This window comes from Pholcus phalangioides, unplaced genomic scaffold (assembly GCF_987345545.1).
Source record: "Pholcus phalangioides strain wild (caught in Gottingen) unplaced genomic scaffold, Ppha-v1.0 ptg000015l_1, whole genome shotgun sequence".
In the NCBI taxonomy this organism is placed as follows: Eukaryota; Metazoa; Arthropoda; class Arachnida; order Araneae; family Pholcidae; genus Pholcus; species Pholcus phalangioides.
Genome location: NW_028301608.1, coordinates 23,000,345 through 23,027,310, shown reverse-complemented (window position 1 = coordinate 23,027,310; position 26,966 = coordinate 23,000,345). Strand labels below are relative to the sequence as shown.

The 26,966-nt window shown below is 36.8% G+C and overlaps 1 protein-coding gene across 1 annotated transcript in view; it reads left to right on the top strand.

Moving 5' to 3' along the window:
• The window catches only part of LOC149075685 (putative adhesion G protein-coupled receptor E4P), a 39,781-nt gene extending 14,090 nt beyond the window's left edge, over window positions 1-25,691 (top strand). Inside the window, exons 3-13 of the mRNA XM_089245435.1 lie at window positions 44-220; window positions 6,586-6,777; window positions 7,157-7,318; window positions 7,418-7,467; window positions 11,265-11,359; window positions 14,337-14,439; window positions 14,722-14,878; window positions 15,327-15,393; window positions 23,884-24,036; window positions 24,234-24,402; window positions 25,563-25,691. Of these exons, the coding sequence (XP_089101561.1) occupies window positions 44-220; window positions 6,586-6,777; window positions 7,157-7,318; window positions 7,418-7,467; window positions 11,265-11,359; window positions 14,337-14,439; window positions 14,722-14,878; window positions 15,327-15,393; window positions 23,884-24,036; window positions 24,234-24,402; window positions 25,563-25,616 (1,379 nt within the window). The 3' untranslated portion in view covers window positions 25,617-25,691. The remainder of the gene's footprint in view (window positions 1-43; window positions 221-6,585; window positions 6,778-7,156; window positions 7,319-7,417; window positions 7,468-11,264; window positions 11,360-14,336; window positions 14,440-14,721; window positions 14,879-15,326; window positions 15,394-23,883; window positions 24,037-24,233; window positions 24,403-25,562) is intronic.
• The last annotated feature ends 1,275 nt before the right edge of the window (window positions 25,692-26,966 follow it).

The window sequence follows — 26,966 nt, the reverse complement described above, 5'->3', positions numbered from 1 at the left end:
CATGAAAATTTATTTCTTTTTGCCCTTTTCGACGATTGCCCAGTTGATGGAGGATGGACTGAATGGAGTGTAATGAGTGAAACTGAATGCTCGAAACATTGTGATGGTGGAGAGCAAGACATAGTACGCACGTGTACTAATCCCAAACCTCAAAATGGAGGATCCAATTGTGAAGGAGCTGACAGAGCCACTATTCCTTGTAATACTCAAACATGTGAAGGTATGCTCGATGATAGTCTCATATATAAAAGTTTTGGAGGAGAAAAATTGACTTATATATTATAATCCCTATTTATTATAATACAATACATAATTCCGTGCTCAGAATGGTAAAATGTAATAAGTCACTTTTACAAAATTTCACGAGGGCAATTTTGTACACAAGACTTTGGAAAAATGTGATGATGTGGGTTTTTGACTTATCGCAATTTGCCTCCGTTGGCTCCTCATAAAACGAAAGAGATGGACGAAATTTTGTCATCTTCCAAAATTTTGACGAACGAGACTCCAGAATGAAGACTACTCAATTTCTTGGGAACTTAGTGACTTGTGACATTTTGCCATCTGACCACAGAATTAATAATACAATAATAATTAATTTAATAATTGGAATACCTTTTTTTTTGAACGATAAGAACAGCCAAGGGAATATAACAGAAAGTACCAAGACTTATTGCAATGAAATGTGATGTTGAAAAGATATCCTTCGATATAAAATGCGATGTTGACCAGACATCCTTCGATATAAAATGTGATATTGATCAGATATTCTTTCATAATAGAACGCGATGCTGGCGTGAGATTCTTCCCTAGTGAAACGCAATGCTAACTAGAGATTCTTCTCGAATAAAATGCAGTGCTAACCCGAGACTCTTCCCAAGTCAATTCCGATATGTTGATCAGATATTTGTCCATATTAAAATGCAAATACCACAAATTCTTCCTCGATAGAATGCGATGCTACATAGAGATGACCCCCACCCACGCCGACGAATGAAATGCGATGTGGACCAGATATTCCTCCCGAATATGTTGTTAACCATGTCTTTTTGTTGGAGAATGAAATTTACCGTACCACCTCTCGGATCAAGTTCTATATACACTGGTGAAATAAATTAAGAGAATTTGCATATTTTATCGAATTTCATGAAAAGAACTGAACTGAATGTAAAACCACTGCTTTTAGACAAAAATGCAAATCTTGTACGTCAAATACGTAAGCGTACACGTGTGTGTAGGCGGAGCCAGTAGAGAAACAGGCTTTATAAGCGCGCGTAAGTTAAGACGCATTTCGTTCGCTAGCACACCTCGGCCAATTTCTTGGTGTTATTTTGCAGCAATCGGTTAATTTCACATTGTAACAGTAAAAATGAGTAACCACCAACGTTTAGATGATGGAATGAGGTGGCGAATTGTGGGGAGGCTAGAAGCAGGCCAATCTCAAGTCCAGATTTGTAGAGAGTTCAATTTAACGACCAGCGTCGCGTGTAACTTATGGAAACAGTTCCAGGATACCGGATCCATCGAGAGAAAGCCTGGGTAAGGTCGTCCAAGAGCCACGACGGCCAAAGAAAACCGCCATTTGTCGATTATAGCGAGGAGTAACAGGAGTGCTACAGCTTCTCAGCTCTCTCGTGACTTGTATGCAGCCACAGGAACCCGTGTATCAAGGGTGACTGTTTCCAAAAGACTTCATGAGAGAGGGTTGTTTGCAAGAAGACCTGCTGTTTGCGTCCCGCTCACTTCTACGGACAGGAGAATCCGTTTATCATGGTGCATAGAGATTGGAGTATGGATCAATGGGCGACCGTTCTCTTCACTGATGAGTCCCGGTTCAGCCTAAGCACCGATTCTCGCCGTACGTTCGTATGGAGAGAACCAGGGACCCGCTACCTACCCTCCAATGTCCGCGAAATCGACCATTATGGAGGAGGAGGTTTAATGGTCTGGGCAGGCATCATGTTGGATGTCCGCACACCTCTCCATGTTTTTGAAAGAGGCACCGTGACTGGTGTGAAGTATAGGGATGAGGTCTTGGAGCCCTATGTTCGCCTTTTCAGGGGTGCAGTTGGCCCTGAGTTCATTTTAATGGACGATAACGCGAGGCCACATAGAGCTCTTCTGCTCGACGATTTTCTAAAGAGTGAGGATATTCGCAGAATGGATTGGCCAGCCAGATCTCCAGACCTTAACCCTATAGAGCTTGTCTGGGGGAGGGCAATTGCAACTCGCAACCCCCCTTCCGGGAACCATCCAGGGAATGAAAACAGCGTTGCTAAACGAGTGGGACCAATTGCCGCAGGAAATGATAAACTGCCTTATTTCAAGTATGAAATCACGCTGCGAGACCTGTATATCTGTAAGAGGGGACCATACCCCCTATTAACCCATCTATTAACCCATTTTTTGTTTATTCTGCAACCGCTGTTTCATACCTTCCGACTCCAATGAGTATTACGCACGATCATGCGTGTGTATTACAATTATTAAAGGGTTATTTGTTTTGTATTGTATCAATGTATGTACATATCAAATTTCATTAAAATCGGTACAGTAGTTCTAGAGATAATCGACCAAGTCTGCAAATTCTCTGAATTTCTTACACCAGTGTATTTTGTATTTCAAAAACTACCTATCGGTTATTAGCAGCAAGTCTTACACGTGGATAGGGAATACTTCTTGAGGTTCGAGACCGATTTTATATAAAATCTCTGAAATGAGTTCGATGCCGAGGCAAATGCTAGTCTAATCGAGGATCAATCCTTTCCGAATCAAATCGAATTCTGTAGATAAGCGTTTCTCAACCTGTGGTCCTCGATAGTAATAAAGGTGCTCCTCGATGATGACAAAGGTGGTCCTCGATGATGACAAAGGTGGTCCTCGATGATGACAAAGGTGGTCCGCAGGCAGACTTGATAATTTACTTTCAAATCAATTGTAAAATTATTCAGCTGGTGTAATTGATACTAATAATATTCTTACGAGTTCAAAAAAAAAAAAATTACAGCTTCGTACTTGACGTCATAATATCTTATCTAGGAAAATGCGATAAACTGCGATCCTAAATTTCGGATATCTCTAATTGTAAATAAACTATGCAATTTAAAAATTACTAAAAAATTACAAATGCATAGGAAATGAAAGACTGCCGGTGTGAATTGAAATGTAGCCATAAATCATCTCATATGACATAAGTATAAAAAAATTATCATCTTTCATAAGTTTAGTTTAGTAAGCATCACGGGTTCAAATGTGCTTCGTTGAATAAAATAGGACAACTGTGTAAAACAGTCGGATCTGGTCGTTCCGACAGTCCCGTAAGGTAAGAGATTCCATAATGTTGTAAGTTTGTGATCCTTCAAATTGTTTCAGGCATTTTACTGGTTCTTGGATTCAGAGAGGTTAAGAAAAGCAGATTTCGACCACAAGACTCTAAAAATTGAATGTTTGGGAACACTTTTTATTTCATGTTTCCGATTAACTCTTTTATTCTATATTTATGTAGGTTCATTTGAATATTTTTTTTCTTATAAATTTCCGTGTTTATTAAATGCACTACGACATCCGGAAGTTCTTTTTCCTTGTCCGCGTTTTGGTGGAAATCATGCCCCTGTTCATGATCATACAATAGCATGAAATTTTCCAGTCAAACAAAACTTTATGAACCGAGATATTTGTTCAAACTAAAATCAGTTGCCCAAGTCTCCCGTAACAGGAAAATGCAAGATAACTGCCGAAACTAGAAAAGTGGTGAAGTAATCTGTTCAATTTCCTCTCGTCGGAAACACTCCTTCCCCCAAAATATTACTTCGTAGATCGAATAAATCTCCAACAATAATGAGATATTACAATCACCAGCAGATACATAAAACTAATATTCAATAGAGAATGGAATTAACAATGCGCATAATAGATCCGGAAATGATTCCATAACGTTATTTTCAGTTAACTCGGTCCGAGTTTGAGGAAAACTTTTCCCGTGGAGCCTAATGCAGAATAGGGTTTAAGCGTTAGAAAACGCTTCTCCCGAAAAGATAAGTAGTCACTTCATCTAAAACCGGATGTCAAAGTCTTGTTAGGACTTCCGTTATTTAATGGCTGACGGCACATTTGTCAGAAAACTTTGGGATTCGGTGCGGCCAGTCTTTTATCTCCGACGGAAGTCGGTCTCATAAGAGCGGGAATCGAATTTCGTTCCCAGCGTGTACGTGTTAAGGCCCGTTATCAAGACTCTCGAAGGGAAAACGGACTCTCCACAACCCGCTCCATTCATCTCCAGATTTTCATTCACCATTAAAACACTATACGTTGATAATTATGCTCTCTTCTTTTCCGAACGCATAAATCGAATGCGTACTCTTTGAAATTACTACACAAAACGTCAATTAGTTCCCTCTCCTTTCTTACAAAAAATTTCAATATCCGTGTTGCTAATGATTTACTGGCAATAGAACAAACGCACGCACACGTGTCATTAATGACTAAATGAAAATTAAATACTCTATATTGGTAAGGACATATATGGTATTGGACTTATCAGTGAAAACTATATATTGAGAACTTGACCGTGTGGATTTTGTCCTCAAACGAGAATGGATTTGGATACGCCACGTTCTACGACACTGGAAAATACGCTGAAGCGCCAGAAAAACAGGTACAGACGAGGGTTCGCAAATACAGGGGGAAATGAAAGCAGTTAACGTAGCTCGATGCGGTTAGCAGCATCTACAATAGGTAGCTAAGGAAGCTGTTGAGTCGGTTTCTACTGCTAAAATGACAGTTTATCACGATTGATGTGACTTTGAATGGGGCTTAGTAGTAGGGGGGGGGGGTCGTGAGATGGGTCACAGCATTTCCGAGGTAGGCATTGCTTCGGAGTGGCTCCACGAACAATCTTTTGACTTCAACATTCTATGTAGGCCACCTAAAACTCAAGATATAATATTAGTGAGCACATATGGGATACATTGCAACGTGCTGCACAAAATCCCCTTGCACAGTTATGGAATTGTGGTCTGTCCTAAGAGAATCATAAGTAAATTGCCTTCAGGATACTTTCACACATTAGTGGAGTCCATGCAACGTCACGTTGAAGCAGTTCTGTGTGCTCGAGGGGGACCTACACGATATTAGGTGGGCGTAACCAGATCTTTTGGCACCGGTAATCCATGAACAAACATATTCTGGGAGTCCTTGATGTAATATTATGTGCTGGAGAAGCTTTTTGAAGCAGTATCATGTTCTTAAAAAACAAAACAAAAAACCCTCTGCCCGTTAAAAAGTCTCACCACAGAGAGCAACAGGCGTAAAAATGGTACAAATGCTATTCAATAATCACACTTCACTCACTCAAATATAGATTCCAGCACTGGTAAATGAGATGAAACACTAGATACGCTCTCAGACTGTTAGGTACACACACTCTTTCCGGCGCAACTCACTCACTAGGTGGTAAATCAAACATAGCGATAGACCTGAGTTGTGCTCAGTTTGAAAGAAAGGGAGTATTATGTTCTAGAGGAATCCTTGAAGCAATATTAGGTTCTTAGGAATCCTTGAAGCAATATTGGGTTCTTAGGAATCCTTGAAGCAATATTGGGTTCTTAGGCATCCTTGAAGCAATATTAGGTTCTTAGGAATTCTTGAAGCAATTTCGTATTTTGACGAATCCTTGAAGCAATATCGTATTTTGACGAATCCTTGAAGCAATATCGTATTTTGACGAATCCTTGAAGCAATATCGTATTTTGACGAATCCTTGAAGCAATATCGTATTTTGACGAATCCTTGAAGCAATATCGTATTTTGACGAATCCTTGAAGCAATATCGTATTTTGACGAATCCTTGAAGCAATATCGTATTTTGACGAATCCTTGAAGCAATATCGTATTTTGACGAATCCTTGAAGCAATATCGTATTTTGACGAATCCTTGAAGCAATATCGTATTTTGACGAATCCTTGAAGCAATATCGTATTTTGACGAATCCTTGAAGCAATATCGTATTTTGACGAATCCTTGAAGCAATATCGTGTTCGGAGGATTCCATGAAGAAACATCATGTTTTAGGGAATCTTTGCAGCAATATCATGTTCTGGGGAATTCTTGAGGCAATATCTAGGGCCTATTATTCCTCACAGATTCGGACGCTGGGGGAATAGAAATTCATGGGGGGGTCCCTTTTCTATTAAAATTTTTTAAAGCATAGTTACAAGCATTGTTGTTTATAGGAATAACGTATAATTATAAAAATAAGTTCTGAAGTATGCAATTGCCTTTTCACCTTCGTAAATTAAAAATTCAACAAGACGAAAAAGTGGCAACATTATACAAAAAGGAGGAAAAAAGGCTAAAACATAAAAGACAAAGTTGATGAAGTTGCATATGCAACATGGGGTCATATGGGTCGGTTTTGCAAACCATGGGCGATGGGAGAAGATTTTTTTCTCTGAGAAGGGAGATGGCGGGAGGTGATAAGAAGTTGGAAGCAACTCTGATCTAACTTATAATTCAGAATCAGACATCAAAATTTTTTTTAATAACTCACATTTTTGTATAATTCATGTTGGTGATTTGAATTACAGAAGAACTAGACAATAGTCCATGGCAGGATTGGTCACCATGCTCGACGACTTGCGGCAACGGTACCAGAGAGAGGATCAAAGAATGCGTGACCGCTGGCGATGGCAGCTTCCAATGCGATAAAATCAAGGACAAGACTCACGAAATCGAAGAATGCCAAGAATGGAAGCCGTTCCGCAGACAAGAATGCCCTGGCAAGTAATATTTATTGGAAGAAAAAAAAAATTCATGAGAAAAATGAACGATGGGAGAAAAAAAAAAATCTCAAATCTTATCAGAGGTATTCGGAGATATCGGTATTCTTAGGGAGATAATTCCAAGGATTCGTGGAATTCCAATCGTTGGAAAGCACAAAAAATATGATGATGACAACAGGAGGAATAATCAATTTTTTTTAAAGTTTTTATAATGAAATTATGCATGTGAAAAATCCGTAATGAAAATAACCAAAAAAAAAAATGTAATTTTCGATGATTTTACTGAATTTTTTTTTTGTTTTTCAATGACATCATTTTTCTCTCCAGACTAATTGATATTAAAAAATTAAATTCGTAATTATATATAATTATGTAGATCCATGCGATAAGAGTTCGGACGAGTATCAGAACATGGAAAGACTAAAACACTGTCCTGATCGAGCGAAATGCAATGACGATAGCGATGATACAGGACCGAAGAGGACCTGCAAATGCGTCATGTCCTACGAACTGGACGTCAAGTCGTTCATGTGTAAAGGTAGATGTATAAAAAGTAAAGATAAAATAATTTTTTTTTTGTCAAAATAACACTTGGATGACATTTTTAACAAACTACTCGTATTATCAAATATTGCAGAAAGGCCACCAGTAAAACCAACGCCTAGACCGATTCCAACTCTGAGTCCAGTAAGTATGAACGGTTTATTCTCATAATTAGCACTATTAGGAAAATGTTTTGAAATTCCGTGGACGGTGACCATAAGATCTCATTCGGAGTCAGAGTAGAAAAATAAGGTTATTTTAGGTTAATAGGTTATTTTCATTGAATTTAAAATTTATTTCACCTACGTATGTTACATAAGTACAGGAATTGCTGATATTTACATGGATGTAGGTGGGAAAAGGGAGAAAAGATGATAGTTTCATCTGACGAGCTCCCTCATCCAGAGGTGTGAATTGTGATCACATATGTAACACTCTCATATATACGCAGGGGCGTAGCCAGAAATTTCATTCGGGGGGGGGACCAAAGTGACAGAACAATGGATTTGGCCATCTTTTTCCCTCTTTTCGGTCATTTTCCCACATTTCGGGGGGGGGGGGGACCAGACCCCCAAGTCCCCCCCCTCGCTACGCCCTTGTATATACGTACTCACACATACATATACATATGTATTCAAGAGGTTAGTGTGTAATTAGTGTTAGTCAGTAATAAATGATGTTTAAATTTCTTCTTAAACAGGGGAGACTATTTATCAGTGCCAAGGATTGTGGTAGGCTATTCCAAGTTCTCTGGGCCCAAGAGAATTTATATTATCGTCGAAAATATTAGTTCTGGCGTGTGCTGGTATTAGATGAGTACCGGATTAAGTGCTATAACAATGAGGTGTGATGGTCTTGGGGTTATAAGGAGATCACTTGTGTGGTCGTGGAATTTAAATGTCTTGAACATGAGAATAGAAATGAACTAATAATATAGAAGCGAGACTGGTGGCATATTTACTTACATTATACGGGAAAAAAGGATTAGTCAATTGAGATGGTTCGGTAATGTGTTATTATATGCAAAAACCTCCTCTGCAGAATGCAAATTTTATTTATATTGCTATCAGTGGTCTTGCCTCAGACCAGGTGGCAGTAAGCGATAGAAACATTAAAGGGTTTAGTAACATTTTACAGTTCACGCCGCTTCATGTGATCACATCAGAACTCTGTTTCTAATAACATTAACCGAGTGATACAAGTATTGTTTGGTCAAACGGGACGTATGGTAAATGGGCATTAGTAAAACGGAATAAATCTGTTTTTCTTTCCCACATAATTGGTTGCAAAAAAGTGTTGAATCGTTCTATTATTATTACTATTACTCTAAAACGGGACCTTTCCCCCCCCCCCTTTAAACTAAAATTCTGAATTTTTTTTAAAATTCAACCATTGTTAGGCTTTAGACTGGCAATGTCACGAATTACGATACTTTTTTAAATGTACGATACGTTTCATAAATTCCTTGAGAAAGTCTCTCTGAAAAATATATTTGAATCTGGTCAGCTGAAATAAACTGATCAAGAACTAAAGGAAAGGTTATTTTTGCCTTCGCTATTGGATGGCCATTGAAAAAGCACCTCCACACGTATATGGATGACGGCGAATACTACGGCCCGATTACGACATTAAGGCATGGAAATGTTTATCAACAACGGAGAGGGAACACCTTCTAGCCCTCTACTTAGCCCTGATAACGATAACTTACGGTGCAAAAAATTATTTCAATCAAACCTTAGTTAAAAAATGCGGGGAAAAAATTTTCGGCGGAAAAAACAAATTCATGACATTATTCGAATTCCTGACAACTATAAATGAATTTTTCCCGCATGTTATGATATTGGCCCATTCTGTTCTTTGCGAAAGTGATAACAACAACACCCGAATGATAACATTATCCATGATGCTAATAAGCGGCTTCGAAGGTAATAACCTGGTCAAAAACCAACGAAAGCTAAGCTCTAGTAAAAATGTTGAAAATATTGTTTACGAATTGGTTTATTTAAAATTTGGTACGCATATTTTGCATTATATATGCTATGCTATGCAAATACTATATTTTACCATATTTTATTTTCTCAACATTTTCCTTTAAATCAATTTTTATTCAATTAAATTTTATGTCATAATAATTTAACACGCTTGCGAGGCGTTAACAATATATTTTTTTAATATTTGAATATTTGTAAAAATATCAGTATTGGTGGTATAGAACATTGTTTAGGATCTCCTATAAATTCGTAAACAGTTTAAAAATTCACAAAATTGCAGGAGTTGGTATATTCAAATGCTGTTTGCGAAAAAGAAAAATCTTACAAAAGGGAGGGATATTTTTTGGCGCAGAGAAAAAGTTCGAATTTTGTCAATAGAGGGCGCTGCACAAAAGCAAATTACAAGAAATATCAGAGTCCTATAAAATGCTGGGTGCACGATTGATAACTCCTTTCTGAATTTTTTCGTTACGCGTGCTTGTATTACAAGGTTTTCATTGAGATATTGACCATTGGTGGACAAAACACTATTGGTGAAGTTGTTTTACCTCAGCCGTGAATCCGCCGGCTTAACCTTTTGCGGTCCAGAGGTTTCTTCAGAAATTCCCTGTTAGTACAGTTCGTACTTTGTAGCGTCTCCCCCCACAATGACGAAGGCTCCTGGATGTTTGTCCCTTTTCAGTTTTTATATAGCTTATGAGTTCTGCTAAGAATCCAAATTCACGGGGGCCTTCCTATTATATTTAGAGACTGTTGTTAAAATGAAGTACCATTACTTCCGGATGCATTCCTTTGTCAAGTCAACCTCGACATAGGACCGTAAAAAAAGCTAAGCTTTACGTGTGTTTCAGACACAGGAGAGATTTAGAAAGAAAGGCTTAGGTGCAATCACTCGTGCCGGACTGGTTTCCCTGGCCCTTTATCGGCAAAAAATTGAACTAATTATTTTTTCTGTACCAAAAAAAAAAAATCTACTCTCCATGAGGAAAACTTTTTCGCAAATCACTTTCAAATACACCAACTACTTTTTTCGTGGATTTTTAAAGTACTTACGAAACTATTTAAAAATACGTTTGTAATTTTTTGGAAATGTTTCTTTGAACCGCATTTACATTTCGTTAATTGAGCCTTAGCACACAGAGTTTGTATAGAAAGCTATGATTATCCTATTGCTTTAATGTATACGACCCCAATTGAGTAACCGCATGTCATTTGAAAATTTTTTGTAATTGAAAGTATGTTCCTAAAGTCAACGGTCGCAGAGGTATCCGCTGTGCAATTAAATTCGGACAGCTTGCATAGACCTAGTTATATTTGATCATTTTTGTCGCACCACGGTCATTTTCTGCACACGAGGGCTAATTAGACCGGGACCTACAATTTATTGCCGATTCCGAACGGCAGGCTTGTTTTTTTTATACTCGTCGAGAGGTTGGTGCGCTAACCCCTCGATGGGGGAACTCCCTGCGGTAGCAATTTTTGCTGACCTAGTTATACAATGCCGATAGCTACATTTCGGGAACTGTATAATTCATAGTCGAATCAAAGACTCTTCTGTTCATCATAAACAAAACTCTTGAAGTTGTAATAGCTTTATGCAAAGTCGCGTTATGCAAAATTTTCGAGTAAAATTCTAAGTGGTTTCTTTCAAAACAATAGTCCGTCACACTTTGGGATCACTGCATCAATATTAACCATCCATCTATGCTTTCGATGAGATGAATTATTCTAAATATCTTTCTTCGAATATACTTGTGCATATCGTCCATGAATTTCCAACACGAGCCCTAATATCTTTTGATGTGGAAGATTTTTGTTTTTACTGGACAACATTCCGACTTAAGAAATCATATTATTGTATTGTATTATTAATAAGATTTCTAACTCGTGTAATGTCGATGGTATTTCATGTTTATTCACGGAATATTTTTGCTTATTAACTGCACGCAGGTCGAGAAAACCGTAGCCGTGGTCGTGACGAAGACGGCTAGTACAGTTATCCTAATTATGGTGGGCATCACGTTGACTCTTTTCTTGATAATGAGGTACGTTGACAAGTGTCTTTTGGGGGAAGGTAAAGTCGTCCTTACTAATTAGATCCTCTCTCTCTCTCTCTCTCTTTCTCTAAGAAGAAGTAATGTCACTCCTTCTCACTTTTCCTTTTTATGTTCTTGGCAGCTATTTCTTGCTTTTCCTCTCACCTCTCTCTTCTACATCGCATTCTTAATATTTCTTGAAAGAATACCTTCTTAAGATAAGATATGCAGGAGGCTCATTTCCTATCCAGAGAATCTTATTATTTCTCTACGAGAGAGGCTCATACGAAAATTTTCTCTTTTTCAGTTAAGCATGGCTGATTTTTCTATGTAAACGGGAAAGCTCGATAGAAATTTGCACAATTTTTGAAGTGAAACTTCTTTAGCGACATAAGAGTGGAATTTTGTGAGGGAAAGAAAACCATCGCAGAAAGTGGAACGCTTTCTTTTCTCTCTTTTTTTCTTTCCCTTTCAGTTGCATTTTGGTTGGTTCTTTTTAGATTTTAGTTTGAGGAGGGTTTTTTAGTAGGGTCTTGTGGTTTTGAGTTTTAAGTCATATTTACATACTGTTTTAGTGGGTCGATTCTGAGTCATGTGAAACTCGTAAGACCTAGACCAAGCTCGTGGACCACCAACCGTCTCAGACTGTTTAGCAGGCTAGGGAGAAGTTTAAGGGTAGTGTTCGAGTCTCCCGTTACTCCGGCCCTGGGCGGGGTTGATGTCATAGCGATGGATCTCCAGGTATGCCGTGAGGCCGTAGGCACCGGGACGGTTTAGCAGATGACGTGCCACGCTAGGAAAACACAAACATGTACCGTGATGAAGTTGTATGTTTTTGCCGACGCGAAATGATCCTATTCAGTTCACGCAGCGCAGAAAAAACTGCTACTAGGATATATAAACCGGCTTTAGATGTTTTTTCAACATGTTGCATGTCTTAATGTGCGATATCTCCACAATATTTCATTAAGTTCTGAAAATTTTTCTGTTTGATTCATTAAATGTTCAGGGGGTGCACAACCTTTTCAATTTTCAGGCCATGTATGCGGTATATCAGCGGGTCGAGGGTCAGATGCTATGAACGGTAACCATATGACCCGTATTTTACGGGACATTTCCATAATTTGCGCCGTTCCAACTATTTTATAAAATATCCCTTTCCCCCTCCCCTTATTTTTAACGAGGCTCAGTTGAATTTTTGAAATCAAGAATTATGATTTTTTTCATGGCTTATAAATTATATTATGATAATTATGACTAAATCATAATTAATTATAGTCACAAAACTATATTCATTTCACATACTGTATTTGTAAATTTTTTGGTGACTTACAATTTTGCCCATTGCGACTTGCAGTAGCCAATATTTGACACCATTGGGATTTTTCAACAATTTCAGTTATCTTTCTTTGGCTTTGAAAAATTGGCAACTTTACATGACTTTTACAATTTTTTTTGGCAACTTAAGTTGAATTTGAAAATTTTTTCAGTGATAAGTGGTGATATTCGCATGGATATCCTATATGTTATGAAGGATATATATGGTCAGCCTAGGTATTTATGGTGTTGTGTGTTATTGCGCCTTTCCTACCGGAACACTTTTCGTGGGCCGGAAGGAGCCCTTTAACGGGCCGCATTTGGCCCGTGAGCCGAAGATTTTGCATCCCTGATCTAGATATGGTATAGAAGATATAATATAAGGTGTCTTTATCTCATCAACCGTCCGTCGTCCGTCGTTTAATTAAAAAAATTTTAAGAGTGAAAATACAGTGTCAAAACAAAAACATCTAAATTTTTATACGGTCTCCATGTGCTCTAACTTCCAACAAGAAAGTTGTTGCCCTGTCTCTCCTGAGGGAAGAAACAATCCAAGTTTGTAAGCGCAATATCCGCTGAGATATTTGAATTCAAGAATCTCGGAGAGAGAAAAGTTGGGATTGGACAGCATAAATGAGGGAAAAGAGCATTGTCGACATATCAGTTTTTGCTGTTCTTCCATAACTTTTCTCCGATTTTTGAACCCAAATCTCTTAGCGAATATTGCACTTAGAAACACCGAAATGTTTCTGATGGCCTCAGGAGAGATAGGGCAACAACTTACTAATTGGAATTTAGAGGACAAGGGGACAGTATAAAAATTAAAATTTTTTTTTGTTTTGGACCAAATTGTATTTTACTTCTATAACTGGTACAGGGTACTTTTCGAACACCTTTTGAACATTTTTTAAATTGGAATCATACCTCTATGACTGACGGTTGATGAAATAAAGGCCGCATTAGCACTTACAGGACACCCTGTACAAAAAATAAAATTTGCATTTTGGTACATCTACAGATCCTTGTAAGTGACTTGCAAACGGTTTCCGGGTTATTAGGCCATGGTCTAGGAGATTTTCTTCCTGACGTTTCGCCCACATCTGTGGCAGTCATCATCTGAGGTTAATTCGACGTAAGTCACCACTTGCAGCCAATCGGCGCACAACACATCCACACAAGCCAACCAATGCGGTTCTTCTGCGGCCGATCAAGTCTCAGAAATGCATATAGAGAACAAGTCGATGACAGTAGATGTACGAAGCCTTTCTCGCTTGCCGCGGAGACTTACGTCGAATTAACCTCAGATGATGCCTGCCACAGATGTGGGCGAAACATCAGGAAGAAAATCTCCGAGACCATGGCCTAATAACCCGGAAACCGTTTGCAAGTCATTTAACGCCGGCCATGAAAGCCTCAGACAAGATCCTTGTAAGATTAGTGATATATCTAAGATCTATGTTATTTTTGAATATTTTTACTAATTGAAAATATATTTCTATAACCAACAAGGTCAAAGGTAAAGGGTGCGTAACAAGGGGGGATTTTACTCGGAACCTTGCATGAAACCATTCAAATACTTTTTCAGCGAATTGTAATATGTTATCTATTCTTCCATAAATTAAATTATTTTGTTAGGAAAAGAATAACTCTCTAATTTTTTTTTAAACAGGATATTCACCGTGGAAAGAGTCATACAGATGAATATGGAAGTAGCATTGTTCACCGCCCACTTATTCCTATTGTTTCCCAATGAGATATCCGAGACTGATCCCGTAAGTATGCATACAAATACTTTTCTGAAAGTAATACTTTTAGATATTTAAAGGTATAGAGTCGATGATTAATGCTAGGTCGGGTTCACATTGAACCAATACTACAAGCGATACGATCCGTGACACGAACGAAATCTACAGGGATTAGTTAAAACATGAAATTACAATACCAGTTCTGTTTCTAACCAATCCGTGTCGATTTTGTTCGCATCGCGGATCAGATCGCTTTTCGTATCGGTCTAGTGTGCACCCTGTCTTATTGTACTACGGTGCTTTCTGTAGGATCTTTGCGTGGTCATATCGATCGCCTTACATTTACTCTTTACTGCATGCTTCATGTTCATGATGTTGGAGGCTTTACACGTGTATAGTATGGTGTCATTCGTGGTACCGAGGAATGGAATGCTCGGCCGATTTCAAAACATGCTCGTTGGATGGGGTAAGTATTTTTAAGAATACTGGATCACTTCGAGTTGCTCAATTTGTACCGAATAGTACTCAAAATTTTCGAAATTTAAGTTGACCATTCGAAGTTTATTCTAGTGATTGAAACATTATGGATTGCCAGTCATGTGTTAACCGTTTCCCAGGATGGCTCAGGTCTTTGACCACCTGGTTATATCTCTTCGTTGAGACACAGCGGCAGGCCATGTTCTGGTTAGGAGGAGGAGGAGTCATGTTTTAACCCTAATTTCCGTTGCTTGCTTATTAATTATCGATTGATTATTGTGACTGGATTACAAATAAGGATTACTTGAGATGGAGTTATAAAATTAAAATAATAGACGATTATTAAGAAATCAACATTTATACATTTATATAAATACATAAAAATAAGTATATTCATTCTATATAATATAAGTATTCAATTTTATTTTTTCCCCCAGGAGTGTCAGCCTTGATCACAATTGTTAGTGTATGTTTCTTCTTGGAGCAGTACGGAGCAAAATACCAGTACGTATATCATATTTGCCGATAAAATTACGTTCTACTGCTGATCGATTGTACATGAACACATACTGGATGAGTATCATGGTAAATCATTGCAGATATGAACTGTGTGTTCACAGAATGAAGTTTCTCTGACCTAACACAACTTTTACGAGACCAAGGAAACATTTTATTTTCTGGATATTATGCTGAGGTGAACTCGGAAAGAAAAGTCATTTTGTCTCCGCCGGGACTCGAACCTAGTCCTTGTTGCATACCGGGCAAGCTTGCTACCATCTACACCACTGGAGACACGACCCTGACTTCCTTATTTCACGCACTGTGGCATGAGGCACCGAAGTAGAGACAGTAGCCTCTCTTAACTTCAGGAATTGGCCCCCAGGTTTTAGAGAGATAGATGGCTTTTTCTCAGCCGAAGATATCAAGGAAACATTTTATTTTCTGGATATTATGCTGAGGGGAAATATATAATATCTCGTAAAAGAGATATTATATATCTCTTTTACGTGACCCTTAAAAGTTAAATCAATCCAATTGATTCTTATATGTTACGCTATTTTAGATTATTCGGTGTACAAATTTGCCAGATCCAAAAAAATTTTGGCCCACTTGAAGTATTTTGCAGTTTTATTAACCACTTCATGCAGACAGGCTTTGGGAATGAAATTTGGATTATTTCTATTTGAAAAATCGGCGATAAATCTGGTAACCTTGTCCTAAGCACGTTAAGAAAAAGGAAAGGGAAAAGAAAAATATATTAAAGGGAAAAGTGTAATAGATAAAGGTAGATAAAAGAGAGATTGTGTGTGTGTGTGTGTGTTTTTAGTCTTTTCACCCTCACCCTACGTGTTCTTTTTCGCTACACTCTTATTGTATATAGTAGAAAGATACATTATATATGTGGGAAAAAAGTCATTAATTAGAGTATAGAAAGAATGCGGAGGGAAAGAAAAAGCAACTTTAGTTGGGGTAGGGTTACGATAAAGTTTTTTTATTCACGATGGTGAAGAAAGAGGAAAGACAACAGAGAGAACTTTTTGAATTCATTCCACTGGCGTTTGACGCAATATTACGTCCCTGATTATAAAAGTGTTAATGTTATTGTGAAATTCGCATTGTCTATATCATTATGCATCACGTAACTTCAATTTTATCTGAAACATTTTACTGAATGCGTGGATGCTTGGTTTCAATCCCTCACTCTAATGGTTATGTGTTAGGGGTGTCTCACGCGGAAAATGCACCAAACTTTTGAAAGTTGTATGGTCGATGCAAAAATTTGAATAAAATATGAAAAAATAAATAAAAAAAATTCATGATTGAAATTGTTTCACTCCCATGAAATGAAAATTTTGAGATACATATAAAATTAAACTTTTATAAAGTTCCATTCAAAAAAATGTCTTTGTAAAATTTGCCTTTTCCTATTTTACCCAAAGAAACCTACTTCATAATATAAGAATTCATCAAGATATCGGTGAATGAGAGATATCCCTCTCTTGGGACAGAGTGAGAGCCATGTTCTGGTTTGGTGGTGGTGGTGTATGAGAGAGAGAGAAGTTCTAGATTTTTTTTTTCACGTTTTTTTTAACTCCATCCCTGCTTTAATTTTTCCTTTATTTTTCAAACTTGAAAAACGATTTCAGTAGGTAAAAAATATCCTGGAATAAAGACTCTTTCATTCATCGATATCTCGATGAATTTTTATCAGTGTTATTTGGTGAATTTCTGATTGGAGGAGATAAGGGGTATCTGAAAGTTTTTTAATTTTCATATTTCTAAAACTATTATTTTTATGAGAATGAAACTAAGCTTACAATATCTAAATTATTTTCTTTCCACTGATAATACTATATAGAGTGTACACCGAAGATACGTGATAGGCGGACCTGACGCGTAGATAAGATAACCACTAAAGTCGGGAATGCAATTTTGCATTCAAAGGCATACAAACATGAGTTAATCGGGATTAAAACCTAGGAAAAACACCTATTGTTTTCGGTAAAAATTACATTAAAAATGCAGTTGTTAATGCCCGATTTTTTCAATGAAAATTTAATAAAATGTTATTTTTTTTGATGATGTCTTTATAAAATGTGAATTGCCCCGTAGCTCACAATTTGGTCTTTAAAAGTCCATATGCCCCGAAATCTGAGAAAATTAACGTTATGTATAGTACTCTTCCAATATCTTCACAGATCCTTGGTTTTAGAGCCAAAAATAAACCGACTTTCAGTCGTGAGTTGAAATTAATTAAGAGTTGCAGAGCTGGTGAATTCGGGGCCGTCTCAAGACCCTCATGGGCCCCTGGGCCAAGTGATTTTTGCGTGGCCGTACCTGGTAAATTTTTCAAAATTTCAACTAGATTTTGTGAGGCCTTTTCTTCACTTGAGGCCCCCGGGCCGTGCCCGGGTGGGCCTATGCTTTAAGACGGCACTGGGTGAATTATCATGGATGAGCATCGCATTAAAAGAATTTTTTCAAGGCTGCAAACACGGTATGAAATCATGACCAGTATGCAAAAAAACCCATTTAGAAATGATTGCAATAACACGTCTAAAAATCCGTACAAAGTTCCCGTCTTTAACAACTCAACTTATATACATTGTAGCCTCTCATATATCAGCGTTGTCCAGTACGTATACTCTGTTCTGATCGACCAAACAAGTCTTACTTTATTGTGACTTAATAATCATTACCAACACAGCAATTATCTTGTGATTATACTTAAATTTGAGAAATATGTAATTTTCACAAAAAGTCGCATAACTCGGGGTAGCATTAGTGCATTAGTCGGGATATTACTGTATTTAAATTCAATTTCCGACTCAACCCCAGCATTTTTATTCCTTTGGGGCATTCTTCTTGGAACAATTAGAGTGACAGTTTTTATTTATTTTCAGTAGATTACCATCATTCAAGTATAAAGCGAATCTCTACTTAACATTTTGAGAATAAGCCATTTATCTGTATATATATATACTCGTAGTTCCAAGAAAACTTGATATAAAGAAAATGACACGAAGCACTTGCAGTGTTCAATGGAAGATCAATTTTCCGACTACACAAAGGGACTTTAATGTTATCGATTCATCGGTTTCAAGAATCGGTGCAAACGAAATTCAGTGAAAAGCTTTATTTGTCCTCAGTCTACTACGACAGATTTTTAAAACTGCTGAACAAGCGAATAATAGCTTCTCACATTTCGAGGTGAATCGAGAGAAGGCTTAAAAATCGATCCGATATCGCCTACGTTATCAATAGAGAGGAAAAAAAAACTCTCTCTCGAAATGTTCAGATACGATGCCCGAAATACCCCCAGGACAATAACGTATCTATAATTCATGATTACAAAATTCGACTCACCGGTAATTTCAATATTTAGTTTTTTTAACAATATATATTTTGATTGACATCAGTATTAGCTTGAAATGACAGGGATTTGTCGATGAGAAATTTTAATCCTAAGAAAATCTGTCGGCCCTCAGTATTCGCGGTTTTATTCCTGTAGATGATAAAACACTGTTCCCGTTTATTCTGGTTTCTGAACAAAATATTGAATTGCATGTGTCAACGATGGCTCTCCAGGCTCTTTTCTAGTGCTGTCTGGAAATTTCTCTGAAAGACAAAGAAAAGGGGAAACTTTGCGAGAAACATTCGACGCATTGACTATGCCATGCGTTGTTATTTGGGACACTTTTTATAGCAATCATATAAGTAAGATTGAATCAGTCCAGTATAATTTTTTTACGCTTTGTTTATTTTAAAAAGAGTGGGAAGTAGTAAATGTTATCTCTGCGCTCTACGTACCTCAGAAATTATTTCAAGATCCATAATCTTCAACAGAGACGTGACGTGATTTGCCGTTTTCATTCTTTCATAAATTACTCACCAATAGAATTTATCGTGCTTCTGTACTTTCCGGAATCAGTTTTTTGCTGCCGCAATATAACACGCTCATCAAAGCTGTTTGTGATGGAGTTTTTTAGAACAGATATAGGGCAGTACTGCACCATCGAGAACTTTTATAAAATTTATAATGAGACGACTTTTAATTTTGACATTTTTGATTCATCTACGCATACAGGGTGGGCAAAAAGTCCGTGAAAACTTTAAAAATGAATAAAAACCAGGAAAATAACCGAAATAAAAAACGGTTTGCATCGCTAGGTCACGGGATTTTTTTTTGACAGGAAAAAAACCCTCAAAAACAGCCGATAGGGGGGAGCTAGTACGAGCCACTTCGGTGGAAATATGCAAATGAGACGGTTATAAGAACTTGCGTTTCTAATCCACAACCATTTCACCGTTTTAAACCGTGTATGTGGACCTGCTGCACTCTGCCGTTGCTGGATTTGTGACTCGCCTGCAATGTGTTATCCCCTGTGGTGGTGGTCATGTAGAACACATACTGCTGTAATAAACGATTTGAAGGCATTCTGTTCGTTATTTGCGTATGTTTTCTTTGACTTGTGTACTTCCGTGCCACCTATCGGGTGTTTTTGAGTTATTTTTTCCTATCAAAAAAATTCTCGTGACCTAGCGACGCTAACCCTGCAAACCGTTTTTTATTTCGGTTATTTTTCCGGTTCTTATGCATTTTTAAAGTCTCTACGGACTTTTTGCCCACCCTGTATCAAGTGTTTTATGCTGCAATGAGTCACCGTTATTTAATGTTGTTTTTTCTCTCATTGTCAGCTTCATTCAAAATAAAACAAGACTGTTATTTGCAATCAAATAGTTTTATTATTCCTTAACTGGGGTCTAGTGATAGACCCCCACGCTACCTGTTTCTGCACGTACCTTCTTCCCACTAGACCAGTTAAGGGTTAACTTATTTTTTGGCGTTTCTGGAATTTGAAATCTTATTCGAGAGAGCAGTTGTTAGACAACCATCTGGAAATTTCAGTGATGCTTCATACGAGCAGAGAAAAGTGGGAAATCATCGTCCCTAGTTATCAGTTGTGTATGCTTTACTTACACCGATATTATATAAGTAGCTCAAAAAACAGTTAATGTTCTTTTTTTTTAGGTTTGACATATTTCCATTTGCGGTGCTTAAGACTTAAGATGAAAATAAATTTATTATTAAAACATTTTTATTTCGGAAAATCTTTAACGAACCTTCACAGGGTTCACGCCTCACATTTTTGGAACCGCTAACACATGGGAAGCTTCTTCGAAAATGCTCGGAAGGAATAAAAATTTCATGATTTTATTTTAAAAATAAGATAATATACAGGGAAGTAAGTAAAGTCCCTTGGCCGCATTTTACTGGGGAACCATTGGCCTGAGGGGAATACTTCCAATAAGAAAAAGTGTCCAAATAACGTGTAGACCTCAGATACGCCATTCATATTGCAAGGAATTAGCAAGGCATAGTTATTAAAATAAAATAAAATAAAATAACTTTTTATACGGACACCCTGTTTTTTCAAAACCTAATAAGAAAGTTTTCCTATCTTTCCTGAGGCCAAAAAATAAAAAAAATCCCACGTTCCCAAGTGCAATAATCGCTGAGATATTTGAATTGAAAATCGGAGAAAAGCCGAGAAAAAAACCAGCATGAATGGGGGAAAAGGTGTTTTCCGTTAGTTTATGACGCTCTTTCTCAACTTTCCTCCTATTTTTGAGTTCCAATATCTCAGCGAAGATCGCACGTAGAAACGTGGTGTTTTTGGGGTTTTTTTTGTTCCCGGAGGAAAGACAGGGAAACTTTCTGCAATTGGGTTTTAGAACAGTATGCCCAAATAAAAAAAATGGTTTTCATATATTAATAATTATACAATCTCTATACCAATATTCATGATGTATCTGAGGTCTACACGTTATTTGGATACTTTTTCTAATTGGAAGTATGCTCCTAGGACTCGGGGTTTCCAACTGAAATTTCTCGCAGAATACTTAGTAATTATAAGGCTGTTTTGCGGCACCCTTGATGATGATGATGAGACTATTCCGTGGAAGTCAAACAAATTTGAATATTTATCCAAAGAAAAGTGTATTTCTATTATCGTCTTAACAGCATCATAGCCCGAGGGCAAAATGAAAGAGCGCTTAGCACCACCTCTTTTATGCATACTTATTGTCATAAATCATTGTGCCGGAATTTATCGTGGGAGCCCCCTATATGCAACTGAGGTCCCCTCATGTCTCCCCGGTTGGGCGCTGACAGTGCTCCAATTCGATATGATTCTCATCACATTTTTGGTTTTTCACACCATAAATTCATAATAGAGGGGCCCTCATTCACATGAGGTCCCCGTTCCGTTCCGGGGGTAAGACTCGTGTTAAGATGACCCTCGTAAATTCTGAAATTCAAGAATCTTCACTTCTAATAAATAAAAAATTTCCAAAAAAACCCATCGTTTTTATTATTTCCTGATGAAATGGAGAAAATGGCATTCACGAATTAACTAAATGCTGGTTAAAAAATTCACATTTTTAGAAACGAGTGTTTTTTTTGAAATTGGACGTTTGCGTTTAAGAAATTTATAGGTTTGGTAGTGTTTTTTACCATCTTTAGGAATTCAAATGAACTAATTCTAAGAGATTTTTCCCTTGATCCTTGAAAACTTTGTAGAATGATGAAGGGGAGCTCTCTCGGTGCTTTATTTACGCACATGCACCCACCAGAAGGCCTTGGATGTTGGATGCACATAAAAGTGTCTCATGACTATTTGAGATCCGTCAGTATGATTTTTCAAGAGAAAATATGTAAATTGGCAAGCTTTGAATTTCAACCAGATAGGGCCACCCGAACATCATTTGCCTGAGATGCTTTAAAGTCGATGCGTTAACACGGGTTGTCAGCCTATTGAAAGACATATTCACGAATATCAAGAGCTTTTATTATAACCATCAACGGCAGAAAAGCTCTCGGGCAAGAACTCTGACATATGCTTTAACTGAAACTATTATGATCTTATAATTATAGATTATTCAACTGAGTTATCGGTGAATCCTCCACACACACACGGGTAGGCTGGTAAAGTTCTAGCACGGGAGGAGGAGAGGGCAGGACAAATATTATTATTATTTTTACACTATAAATTAATTTAAAGGAGGCCCACCAAAGATCTTAATCTAGAGGGCCTGGCTCCAGAATGGGAGGGAGCATGGAGAGAACCGGAATACTCGCGGGGAAAGGAAAAATTTTATTTCTACATGAAAAACATGCTCTCAAACTTTTTTCCCCAGATTAGGATGGGCATTCTATTTTTTTCCCCACCTGCACAGATGTGTTTCCCTGTGCACAGAATTTCGATATCTGTGGGGGAATGACAAATAACGTGCTACCTTATACAATATATAGTTTCTGTGTGCATGGAAGAACATTCTCAGACTCCAAACACCATATTTTTTAAACTTATTCACCATTAAAGAATGGTACCTTTCTTAGTTTTTTCTATAACTAATAAACGGGGGATTTTTTTATTAACAAAAAATATGCCTTCCAGAAAATATTTAAAATAACTATGTACAAAAGTTTTATATTGTATATAAAAAACATCATTAAACTAGAATCTCTGCTGTCACCTATCAAATAAAAAACACAACTGTAATAATTTGTTAATAACATAATTGCATTTTTTTTTCCCATGCAACACAGTTTAAGCTGACATTAGTGTATTTTTAGTATTTTTTATGTTTCATAGATGGCAGCAAAAATTCTAATGTAGCGATATTATTTATGTACTCAATATACCAGTGAAAGCATTGAAAAAATTGAAATTCCTGAACTTGGCCATAAAAAAGGACGCACACACTTACGGCTTTGTTCTTTACATATATTTACAACAAATATCGTTTCATCCATTTCCTTTCTTTCTGAATTTAAGAAAGATGAGATTGCTTGATTCTGAATTGATTGACATATTTCTCAGTGCCATCTTAATGTATGGGTCCGCCAAACACGAACCGGGGGTCTTGTCATGTGCATAGGAGCACTCAACGATAATAAGAATAAGTGCTACGATAAATAGCAGGTGGCACTTGTCCAAATGCGTCATTTTCCCAAGGGAAAATTTGAGCAATTGACAAGCAATTGAACAAATTTTTGAATATTTATCCAGTGAAAGTGTGTCCCTACTGCCGTCTCAATAACATCAGAATCTCAGGGCAAAATAAAAGAGGGCTTAGGCACCACTTGTTAATTCACATATTTAATGCATTAAATCATTGTGCCAGATCTTATCGGGGAAGCCCCTAGGCAACTGAGGTCCCCATGCCGTGCCCGGGTGGAACTCGTGTGTTAACATGGCTGTGGTTGTCCCATAATGTAGACGTACATTATGCAATTCAAGAAACCTCACATGTAGTGGATAAAATATTTCCAAAAAACAATGGTTTTTACAACATATAATTCCCGATAAAAGGAAAATGACAAAATATGAATTTCTGGTTCAAAAATTCGATGTCCGAAAAAGCTACTGTTTTTAAGTTATTTCTTCAGAATATTCACACATTGAAAAATTTCATCCTGATTTATAGCTGTTGGCTGCAAATGGATAAGCAAATAGTTTACATGGTGATCGGGCCTACGATCAGCATATGCCTATTGAATTTCACACTTCTGGAAGCTGCTGGAGTGGCTGATTACAAACCTTTGAAAGCTCTCGATCACAAGCAGCTACTAAGTTCCAAGTAAGTTGCATGCGTTTCGGATATCCACTTATCCTTAAGTGGTAAAATGTAGACAGACACTCGTATTGATCCTCTTTCTTTTCAGGTAGACATGCTCGAGGCACAGTTGTGTCTGTGTGTGTATGTGCAATGTGATTTCAAGCGATGGTCATGAGTTATGATTGAATCGGATACTAATAACTATTTCTACATTTCAGAATCAATCAGAGATCTAACTTAATCCTATTGCCTCTGATACTGGCCTCTTGGATAACAGGAATGCTCTCCGATTACGAACAGAATCTCGCCCTTTACAGCGTCTTTTCCATACTCAATACGGTTCTAGGAGTGTGCGTCTTCGTTTTCCACTCTCTGGGTAACCAGCAGGTTAGTATATATTCATTGCTGTGTAAAACCCTTCCTTAGTTATTTATACCGTAAACTGGGGTGAGACTTGGGTACAGATTTTGGCCATTTTTTGTATTATTTCCCTTATGAATTGACATTTTTTTTACTAAAAGTATTAAATATCTCACGGATCTCTTGGGATTACGTAAGGACCATGTAATTTATTAATAAAAAAAGTTGTACCAATAGAGAGAGAGAAACCAGTTTTTTGTCATTTGTTTATGCAAAAATTGCTTTTTTATAAAAATTGTTTTTTCGGGTTCGAAGACCGTCGTCCATTTGAGTTAGTTCTCAACGTTTCCCCAAAACTAGTGGTTGGCATCATCAGGAGAATAGATAAACTGGATCAAAGTCACTTTGGACAAACTCAAACGGACGACGGTCTTCGAACCCGAAAAAACAATTTTTATCAAATGATGGCCGCGAAAACCTTATCAACTATTTAAATTGCTTTTTTACTTATCATAATGGAGAAAAATGAACGCAATACATTTTTCCCAAGGGTATTGAGACTAATTTGTATTATTCTTTTCATAATTGTTTTTATAATTCAAATTTAATTCCGAATGATACTTTTTTGCATCGAGTTTATTCACATTCGAGAGAACAGCTATTAAACATCATCATCATTATTATCACCATCAATCATTTTAAATCCACTTCTGGATAAAGGGTCTCTCTCTCTTCTAATTCTTTTCATTTTTCATTTTACCTCTGTCTGATGCTTTTGCCATCCTGTTGACTCCAGCCACTTTTCGGATCTCCTCAATCCATCTTGTTTGGGGACACTCGATCCTGATTCTTCTGTTTATTTCATTAATATGATTCCGTCGTCCATGATAATTTCTTGTCTCAGGTATACATACCTTTCTACTTCTTCTATCCCTGTGTTGTTGAGCAGGATCTTCTTCTTCAGAGCAAAGGAGTAGAACATCAGTCTTTTGCACTTAACTTCATCTCGAACCCAACTGAATGATTGCCAGATTAAAGTATAGAATTTAAAAGTATTAAAAATATTGAACATATGGGCTGTAAGTATATTACTCACAAAATATTAATTATATGTAGGTCTTTTTATTACATGTTTGCTTTATTCAAATTAATTTATTATTCTATTAAGAAATTCAATTTCGTTCCAGGTAAGGGACTTAGTGAGGAACACATTGAAATGCTGCTTCAAAAATGACAAATGACCGAGATCCTGGAAACCACATTCTAAGAATATTCTGGTTGAGCTTTTTAAAAAATTTGATATTCAACGGACGGATCGACGCCATATTTGTTTTTGTATTCGAATTCAAATAAATTTTTTTCTTGTATTAAAATTATTGAAAATAAACATATAATTTAGCGAACTCGTTAACATGTTTTCGTTCGGTTTTAAACAGATACAGTTTGTTTAAACAACTTAATCGGTGTTCATTTAAACATGTTATATGTAAAAATAACAGTTAATAATTTAACGATTTGGATGACTATTTGATTGTACGTATGAACGATTCAGAATCGTATAGAATTCGATTGAATATGCTTTTAAAATCGGAGTCGCCCTTATTGGACGCGGGGAGGGGGGAGGGCGGTGTGAAAATAGAGGCGGGTTGAGAGGAGGCCTTAATAATTTCGGTGCTATATTTGGTGTGGGATTCTGTGGGAGAGAAGAATCGAAAAACTTACAGAAAATGAAAATCATCGAAATTCAGAAAATGAAAACCAAGAAATTCAGAAAATGAAAACCAAGAAATTCAGAAAATGAAAACCAAGAAATTCAGAAAATGAAAACCAAGAAATTCAGAAAATGAAAACCAAGAAATTCAGAATAAATGAAAGAAATAATTTCAGAAAGAAAGAAAGAAATAATTTCATAATTGAGGAAAATTCAGGATTAAAGAAAGAAATAATTTCAGAATTGAAAATTCGGAATGAATGAAAGAAATAATTTAAATAATGCATAATTCCAGAATGTGATGAAAAGTCAAAATTCCAATATTGATGAAAATCCAGAATTCCAAAACAAATTAAAATTCAGAATTGCACAAAACGTGAGATTCTAAAACTTATTGAAAAACAAATACAGAATTCATGAACATTCAAAATTCCAAAATTCATAAAAATTTAGAATTCCCAAATACAGGAAAATTCCAAAATTCATAAAAATTCAAAATTTATCAAAAAAAAAAAAAAAGATTCCAGAATTGATGAAAATTCAGAATTTATGAAAGAAATTATTATTACCGTAAGTGCGGGGCCAGGTGCGACAGCTGTCGCACACCTCTAAGGGCGGTTCTCTTTAAAACATAGTACCAATAAATATTTAATGATGCAGCAAGTTTCACTAGTGTTTGATTTCTAATAATCTTTAAATATTCAATGTTGAGAGTTCATCTCTAGAATCAATTAATACCTTCAAAATATAACTAATAAGAATCGACGAATTAATGTCCGAACTTATACTTCAGGCAGTTTTTCAAATATTCTCTTCCACCAAATGAAAATTTACATAGCTGTTACAAAATGTACAAACAGTATAATTTCTACAAAAGTTT